Source organism: Tachysurus vachellii, chromosome 3 (genome assembly GCF_030014155.1).
Source record: "Tachysurus vachellii isolate PV-2020 chromosome 3, HZAU_Pvac_v1, whole genome shotgun sequence".
In the NCBI taxonomy this organism is placed as follows: Eukaryota; Metazoa; Chordata; class Actinopteri; order Siluriformes; family Bagridae; genus Tachysurus; species Tachysurus vachellii.
The window spans coordinates 33,679,157-33,700,274 of record NC_083462.1 but is presented as its reverse complement, the minus strand read 5'-3'; the positions used below and the strand labels follow the sequence as shown (position 1 = coordinate 33,700,274).

General features: G+C 40.0%; 1 protein-coding gene across 1 annotated transcript in view; it reads left to right on the top strand.

The window, feature by feature from the left end:
* Nucleotides 1-21,118, top strand: part of tnfrsf21 (tumor necrosis factor receptor superfamily, member 21) — a 32,208-nt gene that overhangs the window by 7,413 nt on the left and 3,677 nt on the right. Inside the window, exons 3-5 of the mRNA XM_060866894.1 lie at nt 845-1,291; nt 11,244-11,509; nt 18,946-19,159. Of these exons, the coding sequence (XP_060722877.1) occupies nt 845-1,291; nt 11,244-11,509; nt 18,946-19,159 (927 nt within the window). The remainder of the gene's footprint in view (nt 1-844; nt 1,292-11,243; nt 11,510-18,945; nt 19,160-21,118) is intronic.

Sequence of the window (21,118 nt, the reverse complement as noted above, 5' to 3'; positions counted from 1 at the left end):
TTCTGACTCTCGTTCTGACCTTTCATCCATGGACCACTGCTTTACTTACTCAAATGTATCTCAATATGTGAACAGACTTTCCCACATGAGGATCAGACAGTTTTCTAGGGGGATTCATTTCCAGGCTGATTCAGTCCATGCTACAGAAATCACAGTGATGACTGTGAAGTTTCTAGTTGTGGATATGAGCCTCTATTTATTGTAAAGTACTCAGGATTCACAAATAGGGCTGAGCCTTAAAAAGGGATTTTCCCAGAACTAGCAGTGAACAGCAGAGTGTGAACATAGACCCTGTGCTTTAGATACACTCTGACCCTGTGCTCACCTGAACTTTTTAGTCCATACTCAGGTCTTTTGAGATGTAGCTGGGGTGGGACTGAGGGCATTACTGAGACCTGGCCAACCTGCACACCATGTTTAATTGTTTTGTTATATGCTGCTAAGAGTCTAATGCATCACAGACACAGATGCAGAATGTTCAAATCAATATAAAAAGGAAACCTAAGCCACGCATGCCTAAGCTCACACGTATTTGCTGTATCGCCTCAAGAGAATGATGTATTTCATTGCATTTTTTACATTTTATTTTAATTAAACCTCTTTCATAATCGTTAAAATTTTTGTAGAGTCCTTGCTCCACTTGCATAAAACTCTACAAAACAGCTTGTTTGTCCTTTTGTTATATCAGGGGCAGATGTCAGTGTGCATTTGACTTCTCTTTACCTTTTTCTCCTACCTTTTTCTTCTACCTACACTACAATTCTCTCTCTCTCTCTCTCTCTCTCTCTCTCTCTCTCTCTCTCTCTCTCTCTCACCATATGGTTATTTTCTGTCTGGCTCTCAGCAACAATTGTGGAATTAACAAATCCACAAACTACCCTTGACGTGGCAGAAATCACGACCCCCACAAGCCCCTCAGATGTAGCAGGACTTCAGAATTCTCCAACACCGGACCCCTTGCCATCATGGAATATCCTGCCAGCTAATCAGCAAGCTCTGCCTGAAAGGAAGAACCAGGGTCCGTCCTACAGGCCCATCAGGAGAGGCTCTCCTCGGCCGAGCATGCACAAGCACTTCGACATCAACGAGCACCTGCCCTGGATGATAGTGCTGCTTCTGCTGCTGTTTCTTGTGGTGATTGTGGTGTGCAGTGTTAAACGCAGCTCACGTGTGCTAAAGAAAGGGCCAAGGCAGGACCCCAGCAGCATTGTGGAGAAAGCCATTCATAAGAAGCCAAGCTCTCCTGCAGTACACAACAAGGAGAAGTGGATCTACTACTCCAACGGCCAGGGTGAGAGCCAAAGTATTATTACTTTCACACTATCATCTGCACTCTGGTTAGGTTTTATATTTCATTAAATTATATTACACTATATTTATATTTCACTATTACATGGTAATAAAACCTACAAACCTACAAAATCGCATAAATACGTTTTCCGACAGTTAACGTACATAAAGGAATTTTATGCTATGATTGTTGAACAATACAAAAATAACAGTTAACTTTGTTTTTTCTCTATTTAAGATGGTTTTAAAAAGACTAAGGGAAAGAAAGAAGGACGTGGGTTAGCTAAGCAGAAACGTTTAGTGAAACGCTATCAAAAATATTGCAATTAAACATTAACTTTAATCTATTATAAAGCGAGTAGAAAGTAATAAACAAAACAAAGTCCATATTTAGTGTAACTTCACAGAAGTGCTTCAGTATTATCAGGTAGGTTTTGTGTAGTTTTAGAAGCGGTACATTTTGCTGCATCTTTAAGAATCTCAACTTCTTCTGTACACTTTGACTGTTGCTCTCACTTCTGTTTTTGCATTAAAACCTGACAGACTTCTTTTTTTTTCTGAAACATTAACTGTTAAATAACATGTTGCTTTCTGTTTCTGCTGAGCTACATTTAAAGGGTTATTAGTAAAGTAAGAACTTTGTACAATAGTGTATGTAACTTTGGGTTTTGAAGGAAAAAGGAAAGCGATAAGTCATACAGAAATTGTGAAAATGTCCCCAAACGACACACTTTACAAGTTTTATTTATTTTCCAAGAGCACATTTGATTTATACGGTTTAGATCAGAAGTCCTCACACTAAGGGTTGTGACCCCTTTGGCATAACTTTTACTTTTTCCTATTTTGTTTCATTCATATCATTCACCAATTAATATTATAAATGTTATGTGCTAAAATTGTGAAAAAGTGACTGAGTCAGATTCAGACAATGCACAGGTTATTGTAGTCTTTGCACGCTAATAACCTGCTGCACTAGCATACCACAACAATACAAAAGGACAAAGTTCTGCCACTTTCTAAGCCGCTACAGTAAGCAACCATTGTTCATCTCAAATCACATGTGCAGCATTCTATACTGTGGCACTGAGCACTAACCAGTTTTCACAATTCTCTTATTCTCATGTTTTGTGCACAAGCAACTCATGACAATAATCATGATGACAGCAGAAATTTTTAAGAGAAACAGAGTTCATTATTGTGTTTTAACCCCACAGTCCCTTTTATACAGCTTAGCCAGTGCAAAGAATATTTCTGTTTTTAGTCACTTAACTTACACATACGGTGGTGTGAAAGTGTTTGCCCCTTCCTGATTTATTTATTTAATTTTTTTTGCATGTTTGACACACTAATGTTTCAGATCAAACAAATTTAAATATTAGTCAAAGAAAACACAATTAAACACAACATGCAGTTTGGAAATGAAGGTTTTTATTAATAAGGGAAAACAAAATCCAAACCTACATGACCCTGTGTAAAAAAGTGTTTCCCCCCCCAATCCAATTTGGGCCACCCTTAGCAGCAAGAACTGCAATCAAGCATTTGCGATAACTTGCGATAAGTGTGTTACAGCACTGTGGAGGAATTTTGCAGAATTGTTGTAATTCAGCCACATTGGAGGGTTTTTCGAGCATGAACCGCCTTTTTAAGGTCATGCCACAGCATCTCAATAGGATTCAGGTCAGGACTTTGACTCGGCCACTCCAAAGTCTTCATTTAGTTTTTATTCAGCCATTCAGAGGTGGACTTGCTGGTGTGTTTTGGACCAATGTCCAGAACATTGGGCTGCAGAACCCAAGTTCACTTCAGCTCGAGGTCACAAACAGATGGCCTCACATTGTCCTTCAGGATTTTTTCGTATACAGCAGAATTCATGGTTCCATTTATCACAGCACGTCTTTCAGGTCCTGAAGCAGTAAAACAGCCCCAGACCATCACACTACCACCACCATATTTTACTGTTGGTATGATGTTATTTGTCTGAAATGCAGTGTTAATGCATGATGGAAGTCAATTAATTTTTTTTTCATTTGTTCTTGTATTTCTTTGGATCTCAGCATGATGTGTAGCTTTTGAGGATCTTTTGGTCTACTTCACTTTGTCAGTCAGGTCTTATTTAAGTCATCTCTTGATTGTGAGCAGGTGTGGTAGTAACCAGGCCTGGGTTTGGCTAGAGAAATTGAACTCAGGTGTGATAAACCACAGTTAAGTTATGTTTTAACACTTTTTCACACAGGGCCATGTGGGTTTTTCATTTTGTTTCCCCTTAATAATAAAAACCTTCACTTTAAAACCGCATGTTGTCTTTACTTGTGTTGTCTTTGACTAATTTGCTTGATGATCTGAAACATTGAAGTGTGACAAACGTGCAAAAAAATTAAAAATCAGGAAGGGGGCCAACACTTTTTCACACCACTGTGTATGTGTGTTGAATGCTCACTGACCTGCCCTATTCACTTTCTCTTTTTTCTCACGTTCTCATGTTCTGCATGCTGGTACCCGAATCGTCTCTTCTTTCTCGTCACTAATTTTCTCACGATTACACAAACAAACACAAGGAGAGATATTTTGTTGGTTCTATTGTAGTTTATTTCTTAATTCCCACACATTGACACTCACCTTGCCTCTTCATTCTCTCACTCTTTTGTTTCTGTTGGCATCTTTCTTTTGTCTTTCACTTCCTTTGTTGGTGTTTTTCAGTTTCTACTTGTCTCATTTCTTTCCTTTAAACTGAGAATGTTCGGGGAAATGACAGCATCTAGGCTGCCAGGTTACATTAGGGGGACTTCACCACTGCAGCTTCGAGCACTGACTGATGTAAGCCTAAGCCGTGTGTGTGTGTGTGTGTGTGTGTGTGTGTGTGCACTCCAGATCCAACCACAAGCAGTTTAAACCAGCTGATTCCAGTTCCCTGTTTGTTGAGTGGGTTTATCAGTGCAGTTCTAAAGCATGGTGGGGTGAGACAAAGGGGGTTGTGTTACGGGAGGTGCCCGGGTTCAGGGTCCCACCACATCCTCTGTTAAAGGCCTCTACATCTTGTACACATGCTGATGTGACTGTCAGAAATACTGCACATGAAAAGCAAGCAGACATTTTATACAGTATGTGTAGTCTTTTTATCGTTTTATGACAAGCAGAAGACATGCATCATTAATGATTTTTAAATATACACACACCTTCATTAAAATCATGGTAGTTTCCAGCAGTCAGTACATGGTGATTCATTATAAGAATATGAATTCAAAGCTGAATTCATTGGGTGTGTTATGGCTGTCATTGATCTCATACATGCTTCTGCCCTGATAGTGTGTGATATTCTGTAACCCCTGCCACATGCTCCGGTTGTCGGCGGCAGTAAAGTGAAACTTTAGTCTCAGTCTGTATTCACTCTTAGCAGATCTAATGGCTCAAAGATCTTAATTAGCCTTCTTGAAGTCAGTGGCATTGCTTGCGATGAATGCAGTTGAGTGAGCATGCAGCATGGCTTCAATTTCACTGTTTTTGATTGGGGTATGTCCCGGTTGGGGTAAGTGCTGATGTAAATAGATACAGCTGCCATTTAGTCATACAGATCATCTGTACAGTCCTCACGTGTAGCAGCGTTTTTGAACCCCTCCCAGTCAGTGCAGTCAACGAAGTCCTGAAGCATGTGAACGGATTTTTCAGACCACACTTTTACAGTTTTGCCTACTTGGGGGTTGCTTAAGAAACTGTCTGTATGCAGGGTGGAGGAATACTGAAATATGATCAGACTATCCAAAGTGGGGGCAGAGTGCACCTTTGCATGCACCCTTAATGTTACTGGTTACCTTAATGTCTTCTTCAAGGAGGAAAAGAAGTTCATCAGAATAAAGAAATTCATACAGATTTAAAACATGAGGATGAGAAAATGATGACAGAATTTTTAGTTTTGGGTGAACTATCCCTTTAAAGCTGTTTTAGGACCACAAGCAGCTGCTGGCATGACTGAAAATTAGCAGTAAAATCATTTTAAACAGCATTTGGCTAATAGTTGGGCCTATTAGCTCTATACAAGGACCCATAGGGCCCCATACAGGCACGTGCACTCTCAATTAACTTACAAATATTGTATATAGTAACAAGCAAGCAAACCATTGGCATGTACCCAAGTTTGCCACAGCAAACATCGCAAATTTATCATTATTAGTACGTTACTAGGTCACTACAATATTGTCAATAATCGACTGATAATAACAAAAACTATAGCTTTGCACAATTAACAACTTGCAAATATAGCAATAATTTAAGCTCAGATAACATTTGGCTAAAGTCGAATTTCAAATTTCTTAATAATTGACTGATAATAACACAATTACAGCTTACCAAAATATCCTTTTTCAAATTGGACGTCGAGTTTTTGAAAGCCATTAGCTTGTGGTATTTGGGTGTGCATAGCTTACAGCGCATGCGCAATGACTTTTTCCATCCAACCATTACAAACAATTCTTCCAGGTCCAGCCCGAGATGTATAAGGGTTGGGGTTGGTTGGTCTTCCTGGCTACCAACTTCCTCGCTGGTGCTGGTGCTTGGTTGTTGAGACATTGAGTTTTGAGCCTCTGCCACGGACATCTTCGTACTTGGCTCCGTCTGCTATGTCCAGCTTTGGGTAACTGAAGTGTGACATAATTTGTGTAATGTGCAGGTGCGATGGGTCGCGTACAAACCAATAGGGTGTCGGAATGGTATATGTTTATACTTCTCATCCAACCACAATCAAATTCACTCAAAACCACAATTCAAAATTTATCTTGATAGGTTTTTTGAATGATGACAAGCCGGAATAAAATAGGAGTAACGAAGCTATTTTTAAAATGTAAAAAAAAAAAAAAAATTACTCCATTAAAGTATAGATACTCAAAATTTCTACTTAAGTAAGGTAACAAAGTATTTGTGCTTCGTTACTTGACACCTCTGAAATACACGTTCCTCCACCTTTTGTTTTCTGAACTTGACCCTACGGTCTCTGCAATGAATGGAATACTGAACCACTGAATCTGGTATGTTGACCGATTGGCAGGTTTCTGTGAAAATAAACCCACAGTATTCTCTAATTTTACTTTTTGATGTGATCTTGGTTCTGAGTTCATCTATTTTATTTTTGAGGGATTGAGCGTTCGCTAACAGTAGGCTTGGAAGAGGTTGCCGGTGTGCCTGGGCGGTTAGCCTAGCAGTTAGACTCCAGTTCCAAGTTCAGTTCCAGCGTTATTGAGCCTCGCTGGTGTGAGCTTGTTTGCAGGACAAAATCCAGATTAGAGGGACTAAAAACAGGCTTAAATGTCTCTGGACAAAGACATTTGGTGTATCTGGGGCTTAGTATTTGCATGGAAGAAAGAGGTTGGGGTTTTTGGTGGACAGCCACACTAGGCCTGGCCTGGTTGGTACTTTGGGAGCGGGTGTTGTCGTCGATCGGCCTGGAAGCATTGACGCCTAGCTACCCTCTGTAGCCACACATGGGCGTTCTTACACACATACTCCTGCCCCAAATCCAGACAGCTGGTGCATTTGATGGCTGTCCTGACCATGAGAATGGGAAATCGATACCCTAGGACACACATCCCTTGGTTGAGCTGTTAACTTGCCTGTTAACTTCAGGATGGTAGCCAGAAGTGAGGCTTATGTATCGGGGTGGGTACAAAATGCTTTCCAAACTCTCAAGGTGAATTGAACTCCCCTGTCTGAGATAATATTCTCAGGGATGCAACAAACCATAATCACATGGTGAAACAAAGCCTTGTCTTTTTGCATGGCTGTGGAAATACTATTGTAAGAAACTAGGCTGCAGGCTTTTAAGAAATAGTCGATGATTTCTAAGATGGTTTTATAACCTTGAGATTGGGTAGATCAGTGATGTAATCAGTGGAGATGTTAGACCATGGATGTTGGCATGTTGGAAGTTGTTCAAGTAGTCCCACTGGCAGCTGGTGGGGGGTATGAGACCGGGCGCAGTCCTGGCAGGCTTTTACGAAGTCTGTAATGTCAGATGCCAAAGTAGGCCACCAGAAGGCATTCTGAACTAGAGTGATGGTCTGCTGTCTTCCTGGATGGCCAGAACTGTGGCTGTAACGTACCAACTGGAGAGTTATCTAGCAAAAGCACTTGTGGGATGAACTGCTTATTAGGAGGGCACTCAGGACAAGGTGGTTACATTAGCTGAGCATGCAGGATTTATTTCATCAAATCCCAATGAATAGGTATGATGATATTGGAAGGGGCTACAATGGGCTCAGTGCAAGTTGATTTACCGCTGAGGATGTGGCGTCCTGAGAGTGCATCAACCTCGCAATTCTTGGTGGCTGAACTGGAGTTTTTATGGTTGGTGATGACATGGAATGGGTGTCGTGCCCCCTTTAGCTAATGCCTCCATTCTGACTGGAGGTCTAGGGTGAAGTACCAAGGCATATGTGGGTGTAATTGAGCAGCCTTTTTCCTTGCTAAACACCTCTGTCACTCACTGGTCTGGCACAATGGGGACCAGTTGCAAGGGAATGGTCTAGTGTGTGATGTAGCCATTCCTGATTGACTGGTTGTTCATCGCTGTGATCCTAAGAGTGGCTGATCATGGCACTTCCTTGCAGGAATTGGCTGGTGGATAAGACACATTTCTGAACTGGAATCCACTAGGGTGGAATCATGGCTTGACATGAAGGCAGCTTCTTCCTTGTTTGGGCAGGCAGCTTGTCGGTGTTCTGACTGTCCACAGTAGAAGCAGAGATGCTGGAGGAAACGTTACGGTTTCTCCTCAGCTGAAACCTTGGTCTGCCCCAGGTGATTGCATTTGTGAGTCTCACCGAGCTCTTGTGGGGCCTTCAACACATTGTTAGCAGCCTGGTTGTGTATCAAATTGTCTAGATGGATGACTAGATTGATATGTTGTGACATAGCGATTTGTCCTTACAACCCATTTCAGCTTGAAGAGTAAAGTTTAATCATTCCTGAAATACTGCCCGTCATGCTGCCTCATTTCATCCACTTTGAGCTGCCAGCGTGCAAAATTGAACCACAAAGTCTACAGTCATGTCAGAGTCTTGCCATAGCTGCAGCAATTGCATAGACATGTACTTTCGTCATGCCAGATGTTCAAATATATCCCTGATTTTTTTGGAAAATGTGAGCAAAGGTTTTTCAAATTAGGGCATCTTTATCCCAAACCACCGATGCCCATTCCTGAGCCATTCCTTGTATGAAACAACATTACAAAGGCACATTGTGTGGTTTCACACTGTTAGGCATTTGGCTGGTGAGAGAAGAAAATGCTGCACTTCCGCAAAAAGCGTCTACATGGGCAGGATGGGGGTTGATTAGCTACTTGTTACCTACTTATAATGTGCTAAGCTGCCAATGGTAAGCTGCAAGCATTTCACCAAAAAAAGGTGTCAATAGAACCCCTCAGTGTACATTTTATTTTCTCCGACTTAAGAAAAAAACATCACATCCTTAAACCCCTGAGAGATGGAGGGACATCTTATTGCTTTCCAGTGTAGACGTATACAACAAAGTCTGGCTAACAAAGATGAGAAGGCTAAAACATCTTTGTGTACAGAACTCAGTGATACTGACTCATTGGTAATACCAAATATAGCGATCAGTGGGCATGGCGTCAATTGCACTTCAAATATGGAGGACATAATGCCGAAAAAACCTGTCCAGAATGCATGTAATTTTGGGCACAGAAAAAACATATGACTTAAATGACAGGAGGAAGCATGACATCTGTCACATCTGTCCTCAACCCCAGGATAGATTTTTGCCTGTTTAGATTTGGAAAGATGAATTCTGTACAAAACCTTAAACTGAATGAGACTGAGGCGGGCACAGGAAGTGGTAGACCGTATCCTACAGTATCTACGGCTTTCTCCCAGCGTTTGTCGCCAAACTGAAGCCCTAACTCCTCCTCCCAAGCGGTCGTGGTTTTATCTGTATTACAGCTATCGAGAGATAAAATGAAACTGTACAGTATATCCGGGAAAGTTCCTCTCTTTTAAAAGACCTTTAAGAAAATACAAACATTCTGGAGCTCCTTTTACTGGAATGTTTTTCATCCCCTATACGTTTAAACTTTTCTTTGTCTCGAAAGACATTTTATGGCATTTTACTTCCTAAAACAAACAAAAAACTTTTAAGTGCACTCACACAGGGTAATTTCCTCTGAGCATGTGAGTATGTGGTCAAACAAGCCAAGTTTAACTTTTTGCAGCAGATTGATGCCCTGAAATCATCCCATACGCGAGTGACTTAATTCATTCAACGTGTTTAATTGGTAAGCCTGCAGGCGTTTGCGTATATTTACTAGAATAGTTAAATGTTGCCAATAAAGGGCTTGATGGGAAACATATAAATTGAAAAGAGTGGTCGTAGAAATAATGAATACTTTCACCGGAGCCCAGGCGGTGCCTTAAACAGCATATCAAAGCTCACTTTAGCTCAGATCAAAGGGGAGATAAACCAACTTTGTGTGCCCTACATTACAACGTCCTCGATAGGTGTTGTCTATAAAAGCTCACTGCTCAGAAGCATGGTTGGCTGAGCACTTTTTATATGAGGAGATCATAAACTGTATGTGTGAGTCTAAAGTCGGGCAGCATGTGTGGCATAGTCGGAGAGCCATGGAGGGAAAAGCAGTAGAATCCCTTCGTAAAATCGTAAAGCTGTTACTTTCTGAATTATTCCATTCACCTCCTCTACTGATTCCAGAGGTCAGCTGTTTCTTAGTCAACTTTTCTCACGAAAAGTGCACTGTGACTTTATCAAAAAAATAAAAATTCCCTTAATCTGAGCAGTGTTGAAAATGCATGCATGTAGCGAATCTCTGTGGGGGAAAAACACAAAGGGCAGCAAATTGATGAGGCTGCAGTTCTGCTATGCTTACGTGAAATAAGGTGACCTGGCTGGCACTTTTATTACAGTGCAGTTTTGTTGCTGTGACAGACTTTTAAATCCATCAGACTCTATTAAGCATGCAGAGGGAAGTCCCAAGCTCGTGTTTAGACGTCTTTGTTTCAAAGCCAAGCTAGACCTGTCGCAGCTGCTTTGCTGCCTCGTTTGAATTCCCGAACCAAAAACATATGGCTTCACTTAAGCTAACTATTGTTGTGTTGTTCAAACTCCCACATAATGCCTGTGTGCACCAAATGTCTACTTCCTATGGATTGTCCTGAAGAACAAAACGAGTCTATAAACAATTCCACAAAATTTGGAACAGGTGAGTCTTTCAGGTATCATAAATAAAGATAAACTGGCGCACTCATTATCAGCTGTTTTCTTTTTCTTTTCAAGCGTTTTTTACTGATATGATCATCGTAGTGGTTGATGATCACAAAGACATGAAAAATGATTAACCCAAAAAAATAAATAGGCAATATGATATTTTGGTGGGCACGGCGGCTTAGTGGTTGGCACATTTGCCTCGCACCTCAGGGGTTGGGGGTTCGATTCCCGCCTCCGCCTTGTCTGTGTGGAGTTTGTATGTTCTCCCCGTGCCTCGGGGGTTTCCTCTGGGTACTCCGGTTTCCTCCCCCGGTCCAAAGACATGCATGGTAGGTTGATTGGCATCTCTGTAAAATTGTCCGTAGTGTGTGAGTGAATGAGTGTGTGTGTGTGTGTGCCCTGCGATGGGTTGGCACTCCGTCCAGGGTGTATCCTGCCTTGATGCCCGATGACGCCTGAGATAGGCACAGGCTCCCTGTGACCCGAGGTAGTTCGGATAAGCGGTAGAAGATGACTGAGTGAGTGAATATGATATTTTTTGTGGTAACCTTCAGTATGTTTTTGGTAAATGTAACAGCATTCTTATAGTCCAACGAGTTTGAGAGGTCATCGTTTTGCTGACAGTTTCATCGTGGTTCTTTTCAATATAGCTTGCAGGATGAATCAGGTGGACCACTTTATTTAATATATAAAGAAAGAAACATAACTAGTCATCTTTCTGTCATTCATAGGTGTTGATATCCTAAAACTGGTGGCAGCTCAGATTGGTTGCCAGTGGATCGACATGTACCAGTCCTTGGCTAATGCTAATGAGCGTGAAGTGGCTGCCTTCTCTAAAGGCTACTCGGCTGACCATGAGCGAGCGTATGCTGCCCTACAGCACTGGACCATCTGTGATAGCGATGCTAACCTAGCCAAGCTTATAAATGCCCTTCATCAACAACGGCGCATTGACGTGGTGGAGAAGATCCGTGGTGTCATGGAAGACAATCCTCAGGTGAGTGGCACACAACGTTACACCAGCAATGGACCAGCATGACTCAAACAGCTGACCATGTATACATTGTGTGTTTACTGAGTAACATGAGTAATATCCAAGAACAGCATCAATACGACTGTGTTTTTTGTCAGTTCCAACATGAAGCAAAGCATGGCATATTGCGGCATATATTTTTTTGATAAAAAAAAAAAAATTAAACCACATATGAGTTATATAACACAGGCCATTTATTATGGACAAAAAAACAAGCCATTTTTTACACTGAATATTTTTCCTCATTGATAAGCAAATAAACTCAATCGTTTGTTTATTTATTGCTGAACATGAAATAAATCAAGCCGACAGCAGCAAAAAACATTGTCTTAGATATTAGAGAAAAATTAAGAACGAATGAATTTGGTCTGATACTGAAACAAGTAAAAAAAAAAAACAGAACTTGACTGAATTTAATGTTGAAACTGTAAATGTTTACATATAAAGACACTTTAAGATTAATATTAAGATTCAATTTCTTTTGGATTTATTTTCATTGTATTTATTATATCTGTCTTGTTAGATATTTATTACATACATATATATATATATATATATATATATATATATATATATATATATATATATATACGTATATATATATATACGTATATATATATATATATATATATATATATATATATATATATATACGTATATATAAAACAAATGATTGTTTATTACGCGTGTGATATTTGTGATATTTAAGCTGTGTTTTGTCTCCAATTCCAATTCCACAAAAAAAAGAAACATTTTTTTATTAGTGCTATTGGATTGGTTTCCCTGTCGGCTGACACTCGAGGTTTTGGTATCAGAAACAAAAAGTGGTACGGCGTCACGTCTATTGCAGAGGTATTCAACTAAAATTTAAAGAGGTCCAGTAAGAGAAAACTTCTTGAAGCGAAGGTCCGGAAGATCATAATGTCTAACTAGTTAATGTGATATATATTTACGTAGCCTAGTAGTTGTATCAACATCTGCAAGCAATCAATACCTGACTGTCAAATCAAATAAATTCAGTACAATTCAAAACCCTTTTGACAATATTTATTGTCACGTAACATAGAACTGAACGTATGTATGATTGTAGACATGTATAACGTTCTCTCATTAAATAAATAAAAGTAGAGCTACATTTCAAAATAAGAGAAAATAAATAAAATGTGAAAATTGTGTATGTTTAAATAAAGTGTTTAACTTTCCCTTTTATATCTCAGTGAGAGAACTGAGCTCTAGTTTGGCAGGATGTTAAACCTGGGCTTGAATGGAGTCAGGGCCGCTCTCATACACATGTGGAGGTGCTCATTAGTGACCCTGGAACAGTATTTAGTTTGGATTATGTTCTTTGTAGATAAACCTGCCTCGCAGTTGTATGTAGAGCCAAACATGGTCAGGATGTATAGGGCTACTTCACTCAGAAGTCGCTGTCTCAGGGACGCTGTCTTCAGATTTGAGTGGATATGTTTGTTCAAAACCTGTATGTTTTGTCTCATAATGGTGTTTCACATTGTCACTTTTAATAAGTGTCACAGTTTCTGAACATATGAGACACACTGGTTTAGTGTGAAGTGGGAAGTGTGAACAGAAATGAGTCTGTTCATTCTGGATTAAATGCTCTATTTTTGCTGTCCACTTTTCTTCTTTTGGAGAGCGCCATTTGTTCTTTATTCTCCCTTTCTCTGTCTCACTCGTCTGTTTCTCTTTCTCTGTCTCACTCGTCTGTTTCTCTCCCTTTCTCCGTCTCACTCGTCTGTTTCTCTTTCTCCGTCTCACTCGTCTGTTTCTCTTTCTCCGTCTCACTCGTCTGTTTCTCTTTCTCCGTCTCACTCGTCTGTTTCTCTCTTTCTCCGTCTCACTCGTCTGTTTCTCTTTCTCCGTCTCACTCGTCTGTTTCTCTCTTTCTCCGTCTCACTCGTCTGTTTCTCTCCCTTTCTCCGCCTCACTCGTCTGTTTCTCTCCCTTTCTCCGTCTCACTCGTCTGTTTGTCTTTCTCCGTCTCACTCGTCTGTTTCTCACCCTTTCTCCGTCTCACTCGTCTGTTTCTCTTTCTCCGTCTCACTCGTCTGTTTCTCTCTTTCTCCGTCTCACTCGTCTGTTTCTCTTTTTCCGTCTCACTCGTCTGTTTCTCTCTTTCTCCGTCTCACTCGTCTGTTTCTCTTTCTCCGTCTCACTCGTCTGTTTTTCTTTCTCCATCTCACTCGTCTGTTTCTCTCCCTTTCTCCGTCTCACTCGTCTGTTTCTCTTTCTCCGTCTCACTCGTCTGTTTCTCACCCTTTCTCCGTCTCACTTGTCTGTTTCTCTTTCTCCACCGGATAAAATAGAAGCGCTTCGTCAAGTTTTAAATAGTAACCTTTTGTTTTGGCTGTCCGCGGTCCGCCTGTTAGTGACCTCTGGTCTATTGTAAACATATAGTAGAGTAGTTTTATTAGGTCTGTTTTGTGTAAACAATGCTGTATGATTCTTTCTGTAGTCGGAGCGTATTTCTTTTATTGTCTTCACTAAATCTTACTCTGTAGTTAAGCAGATTCCCTCCATAAGATGACAATGTTAATGTTGTTTTATCTCTTGACTGAAGACCTCCATCTGAACTACAGACAAGTGTGCAGTAAACTCTCTGCCATGATTTCTAAGTAAAAATGATCTTATGGCACTGTTTGTCCATTAATGTCATGCGTCACTGAACCTCATTAAGGAGACAGCAAAGACAGATTGAATCTTTTTCAGAATTAAATGCAAGTCAAATCTGTCACGGTCAGAGAGAAGTGAGGGGAATTTTATTAGAAGTAAAGCACACATGAACAAAGATCAGGACTTTGTAGTCTTTTGCATTTTTTACGTCGTCTGAGAGTCCATGGGGTTGACCAAAAATTTATGGTCATCTTTTACCAGGCAGTAATTGAGAGTTTAATCAGATACTGTATCACAGTATGGTTTGCACGGTGTCTTAGTGGTTAGCACGTTCGCCTCACACCTCCAGGGTTGGGGTTCGATTCCCGCCTCCGCCTTGTGTGTGTGGAGTTTGCATGTTCTCCCTGTGCCTCGGGGGTTTCCTCCGGGTACTCTGGTTTCCTCCCCCGGTCCAAAGACATGCATGGTAGGTTGATTGGCATCTCTGGAAAATTGTCCGTAGTGTGTGATTGTGTGAGTGAATGAGTGTGTGTGTGTGTGTGCCCTGTGATGGGTTGGCACTCCGTCCAGGGTGTATCCTGCCTTGATGCCTGATGATGCCTGATATAGGCACAGGCTACTCAGAAAATGAGTGAGTGAGAATATTTTGTGAATTGTATCTGTCTAATTTGTGTACTGTATGATTGCAGCATGGGTGATGGCCCAAGACAAATTTCCCTACTGTGGACAATAAAAGTTTACCTTACCTTACCTTACCTTACCTTACCTTACCTTACCTTACCTTACCTTATGTACTGTAACAAACACTTACATAAACTGAACAATCATAAAATATACATGAATATGACATGGAATCAACAATATATAATGATGCTACTCAGAGAAACTGAACAGGTGTGCTTTACAAACAGTGCTTAGAGGGCTTAGTGGTGCCCATTGTGTATAAAAGTGATTCAGGTGTTTGTGATCGTGTGAATCGATCATGTAGAGTGCAGTGATAACATTGGCTTTGCTGGTGCAGTCGACTCGTTGTTGACTCTGGTGTCAAAAAGCTTACGAGCCTGAGTCCTGAAATGAGTATATACAGTAGAAATAGGTTTAATAATCTTATATTCGGATTAATATTTGAATTATAGAAAACTGTAGATATATTTAATGATATTTAAGATACTTGCTATGATGTCATTTTTTGCAACGTATTAATAACGTTAGTAATTAACTATGGATTAAAAACACACACACATGCACAAACACACACACACACACACACACCGCATTTCCCTCACAGAAATATCCTGACAGAAATGTGCCAAAGCACAGTAACCCAACATCCTGTGACTTTTCTGGCTCCATCCCACACAGCTACAGTACAGTGTATTGAGTCCTGTTCTTGGGATAATCAATCATCAGCTTTCATTTTAAAGCATGAGTCCAAACCTTTCTTATAAACCTGCGCTATGCTTTGCCCTTGTCTCAAGGTCAGCTCGAGGGATTCAGATTCTTTTTTTAAATTCCAATTGTACAGTAATTGGTTTTATATATCCAGCTCTCAGCACCATTTAATAAGTCATAATTATTGCAAACAAACCATTTATTTATTTAGTTATTAGACCCTGTTATTTAAACCCAGAAGGAATAAAACAAGCCTTGTGGTTATGGATAACTTGGCTACTGTTATGATATGGTTACTAAAAAAAAAACTATTTAAATACTGTATATACATTTTGTACATTTTCTGCTAATTTTTCTCGCTAATTTGTCACTTGTGAATTTGCTCTCACCAGTTAGCATTTGCATATCATATAAATGCTATAACCAGGGAGGTTGAAGGCCAACGCCTGCTTCTTCAACCTGAATCCTTTTGAATGGCTACATCACAAATCAGTGCATTCTGCATTCTTTTATGTACATAATCACACATGATTGGCCAGAGTCAGTGTGACTGACAGGGGAGAGAGAATCTCAGCCACGGATATCTGTGGCGATTGTCAGAATTCAGCGATCTCCTGAAAAGCTGATCAAAGTGTAACATTTGGATTTAGGAAATGGAGGATACATACTTTTTACAAAGTAGAGTTCCTATCAGTTAATATTTATCCTTTATTTTATCCAAAAGTTTAATACTGATCATAAATATCATACAGGGGGCATGGTGGCTTAGTGGTTAGCACGTTTGTTTGGGGTTTGATTCCCGCCTCCACCTTGTGTGTGTGGAGTTTGCATGTTCTCCCCGTGCCTCGGGGGTTTCCTCCGGGTACTCCGGTTTCCTCCCCCGGTCCAAAGACATGCATGGTAGGTTGATTGGCATCTCTGGAAAATTGTCCGTAGTGTGTGATTGTGTGAGTGAATGAGTGTGTGTGTGCCCTGTGATGGGTTGGCACTCCGTCCAGGGTGTATCCTGACTTGATGCCCGATGACGCCTGAGATAAGCACAGGCTCCCCGTGACCCGAGGTAGTTCGGATAAGCGGTAGAAAATGAGTGAATGAATGAATGAATGAATAAATATCATACAACCGTCAGTAACATCTGTTTCTGTTAAATGAAGTGTGTCTGTTTCTGCTTGTCTGGTTTGGTTCAAAAGTATAAAAGTGTCTTCTTTTCCAACAGATACTTTTGCAATTTTGCCATACTGTGATTTGCAGCTCCATCAAATTATAGTGTTGAGACTCAGACTTGCTTTACTGTTCATGTAGAATTTTTTTACGGGTTTATGGGGCATATAAATCTTTCTTGAAGGCATTTTGAAGGTGGTGCCTTTGGATTAGCAGAGTTGTTACTATATTATTATATATTATTGCCCAACTTTCTATAGCATGGGTCACTAAACTTAATAACCTACGTTCAAACTGTATCACTGTATTGTAAAGTGGAAATCAGTAACCACTTGAAACAAATTTTTGCTTAAGAAATAAGAAAGTTTGTCAGATGTCATTAAATTGTTTCAGTGATTCAGTGATCAGCAAGAGTCAATTTTCCCAGTATTGTGCGTGTTTGACTCTTACATTTTATGAATGACTTGTGGGCGGTGAATTGCAAGACTGTGAGTTTGGACAGAGTCTCTTTTATTTGCTTGTCATGTGTAAGTCTGCTGTGATGCACAGGGTCAAGGTCACGGACTACGTCGGTGAAATCACTCATGTTTACTCAACTATGGTCATAGTTTATATCTCTAATCATTCTAAACACTAAACTACTCTGTTTTATTCCTTTATATGTTTGGCATTTGGCAGAGATGAGAGAAGTTTGCTTCGTGTATTGTTTGTTGTATTTTTTTCTTGCAGTATTCTTTATGCCTCTGACATGTGGTGGTGGAATTGTACAGTATGTGTTTCCAGGTTATTTGTTGTACCTATTTGATATTCCCTATTTGATAGTGTTGTAACTCAAGAACTAGTGGTTCTGTGATCTTTGTAAAATTGATGCGACATTATGATTCGTATCATAAATATACCCAGGAGATTAAATTCTTTATCAGCAATCAGGTCTGTACTGAACTCAGAGTTTTTGCGATGACCCATTAGTTCAGTGGTCTTCACTATTTTTTTCATGTGAGCCACACTGATAGGTCAAAGTCAATAGGAGAGCCACTTTCACCACAAAGTATGCCAAGTTATTCAGTCTTAAATAGCTTATCTGCTTAAATACATTGTACAATATTGCAATACAATAATGACTTAAAAATCATTCTTTATTATGCACCTGTCAAATTGGTAACTGAGACAAGATGATTTCCAAGATGATGCTCCCCATCAGTTACCTCTTTTGTCACTGTCACATTGCTTTGTTGCTGTTCATTTTGTGCGCGGGATTGTTTGATAAGAAATCGATCCATTTTTTAGTCCGTGTGTGTACAGTAAACACAAGTTGTTAACTAGCATGAAACACAAACTAGCTTCTGGCAGGACGCAAAAAACTGGCTATTGCGTAGAACGCAGTGAGTCAGTGACGAGTCAAATAATATATATAAATATATATTATTATTTGTAATAGAGCACATTCGTTTTTCTATGCTTCCCTGATTGTTTTTAATGTTATTTAAATGAAAAATACATTTTAAACACATGATCATATCATCGTATTATTTACTGCCATGTGAGCCGCATATTAAAGCTTGTAGGCTCGCGAGCCGCGCAATGAGTAACACTGCATTAGTTCCTCAGGAGCTCTCGGTTGCACTTTTATAAACGGTTGTAGAAAGGACATTGTTTACATTTACATTATTTAAATGTCCAGTGTCACCCAAATGAGGATGAGGAACCAGGAGTCTGGTTCCTCTCAAGGTTTTTTCCTCATATCATCTCAGGGAGCCTTTCCTTGCCGCCGTCGCCTCCGGCTTGCTCATTAGGGATAGGGATAGATATATACTGTAGTATTTTAAATTAAGTTCATCTTTTTAAAATTAATTTAGAATTTTTTTTAATTGTATATATTCACTAATTTATTTTTATTCTTATTTTTTTATTCTTCTTATCATTATATATTTATTTCTTCTTCTCTCTCTTCTGTTTCCATACTTCTGTAAAGCTGCTTTGAGACCATGGGAAATTGTTAAAAGCTCTTTACAAATAAATTGAATTGAATTGAATTAGATTGGGTTAGATTAGTAAAAAAAAGATCAATAAATAATAATAAACAACTTAAAAAAAATAATAATCTTGTGCTCCTTATCTGCTGTTTGGTTTTCTTAATACTGTGTGAAATTCAGCTTTACTATACTTCATTAGCAACCCACAAGGCATGTGTATTAAATACTATCTTTGTGCCACTGCAGTTTGATCTGAACCAGTTGATGACATCTGTGAATGTAAACCAAGGCACCAGCCCCAACCATAAACCTCTGGATGCACAGGGATTGGTAGTGGAGCACTCTCCACTCGACCGCACCAAAGGCTTCTTCCCCGATGAGTCTGAACCTCTGCTGCGCTGTGACTCCACCTCAAGCAAAGACTCAGCCTTGAGCCGCACTGGCTCTTTCATTACCAAAGGTAAATATACAAGATGAGTTCAGTGAGCCTGGTAAAGAGCTTCGATTGTTACGTTTAAGGAAGTTACAGTTAAAGTGTGTCAGGGCGTTTTGTTGAATCTTACCAACCCATCGCAGGGCACACACACACACACACACACACTCATTCACTCACACAATCACACACTACGGACAATTTTCCAGAGATGCCAATCAACCTACCATGCATGTCTTTGGACCGGGGGAGGAAACCGGAGTACCCGGAGGAAACCCCCGAGGCACGGGGAGAACATGCAAACTCCACACACACAAGGTGGAGGTGGGAATCGAACCTCCAACCCTGGAGGTGTGAGGCGAACGTGCTAAACACTAAGCCACCGTGCCCCACCTCAAAATAGTTAATGAAATGTAATATGATTTGATGCCAGCTTCTCCCATCAGGGATGTGCTTTAGGTGTGTATATTATTGAAAATCCTAAAAGTAAGTAGTAAATCCTGTACGGCCAGTAATATTTTTGTTGTATCTAGATCTCTGAGATTTAAAGGGAAAGTAAGTCAATTTTTTTGATTTCCCAGGACATTTCCGTTCTTGAAAACTTTGCGTTTGTGTCCAGGATATTCGTATTTTTCTAAATCAGCCTATTTTCATTAAGAAAACAGGCAACTTTTTGTCTTTTCATCCATCACATGAAGTCAAATGACACTTGAATTACCAACTTATGAACCAACAACACATGAATCAACATTAACAGTAAAATAAAGTTAAAATTCACCACAGAAGATTTAGTAGTGAGTTTAGTAGTTTTTCAGGATTTACGATTATTATTTTGTAAACCACAGCTTAGGAACGAAGTCTTCCAGGTGCTCTAAGACTGTTGACTCATTATACAGAGCTGTGTTACATAAGACTTTTTGAGGTGCAGTGGTGGCATCAGCACCTTCCTGGGGTCCAGCAATCAGAGATGGGGGACTCGAGTCATATGACTTGACTAGAGTCAGACTTAAGTCGCAAATTTGAGACTTGAGACTTGCTTGACAAATATTAAAAAAAGACTCGACTTTGACTTGACATTCATGACTTGAGACTTGACTCGGACTTGTGTTAAGTGACTCAGAGATGGGGGACTCAACTTGACTCGAGTCAGACTTAAATCGCAAATTTGAGACTTGAGACTTGCTTGACAAATATATCGTCGCTGTCGGGCAGAAACCTCGTATGTCCAAATTTGGTCAATTTCATATTTTTTCACATATCGATGCTATTGGTCAGTCCCCACGTGGGTCTGTTATTTTTACAAGTTATTAACCAATCTAAAGTCTTGAAAATAGCTTGAGCACAAATCTCATAACTCCATTGGACACTTCAACTGTCCACCTCTTCCTCACTCCGTGGGAGAGCTTCACGGCATATTTCTCCTCAAGAAGAGTCGCAACGATTTCAACTTGGATGAGCGGTAATAGAAGATGCACCACTTATTTGGGCTACGGCCGAAACTATTACCTCAACAGACTGGCCACATTGGGGCAGAAGCAGAGCCCATCTTAATGACTGATCAAGATGGAAAATGCTTCCTATGACCTGCTACTAGCACAGAAGAGAAAGTGCAAGAATTCTAGTCGAGTCATTGGGGTCTTTTTGGTTGGGGTAGAATGAGTCTCTCACCTCGGCTCCACCTCTGAAATTGCAATCTGAGCGTACATCTTCCTTGACCATTTACTTATATGGTCACGTTTGAAGACAGCTGCTCTTTGTCTGAAGGAGTGTTTATGTGAAGCTCCAGGATGATGGAGAAAGAAAGTTGCATTCTTGCTTCTCTGATGTTTAGAAGGGTCTGATGTTTCACCGTGAAGAAATAGCAGGTTACTTAAGTGTTTAATTAGACGTTCTTATGAAGCGTTCCCTTAATTGAACTATTTAAGTCTAGGAAGAAGCAAAATTGCCAATAAAAAAGGCTTGACATAAAGCTTGACATAATTAAAA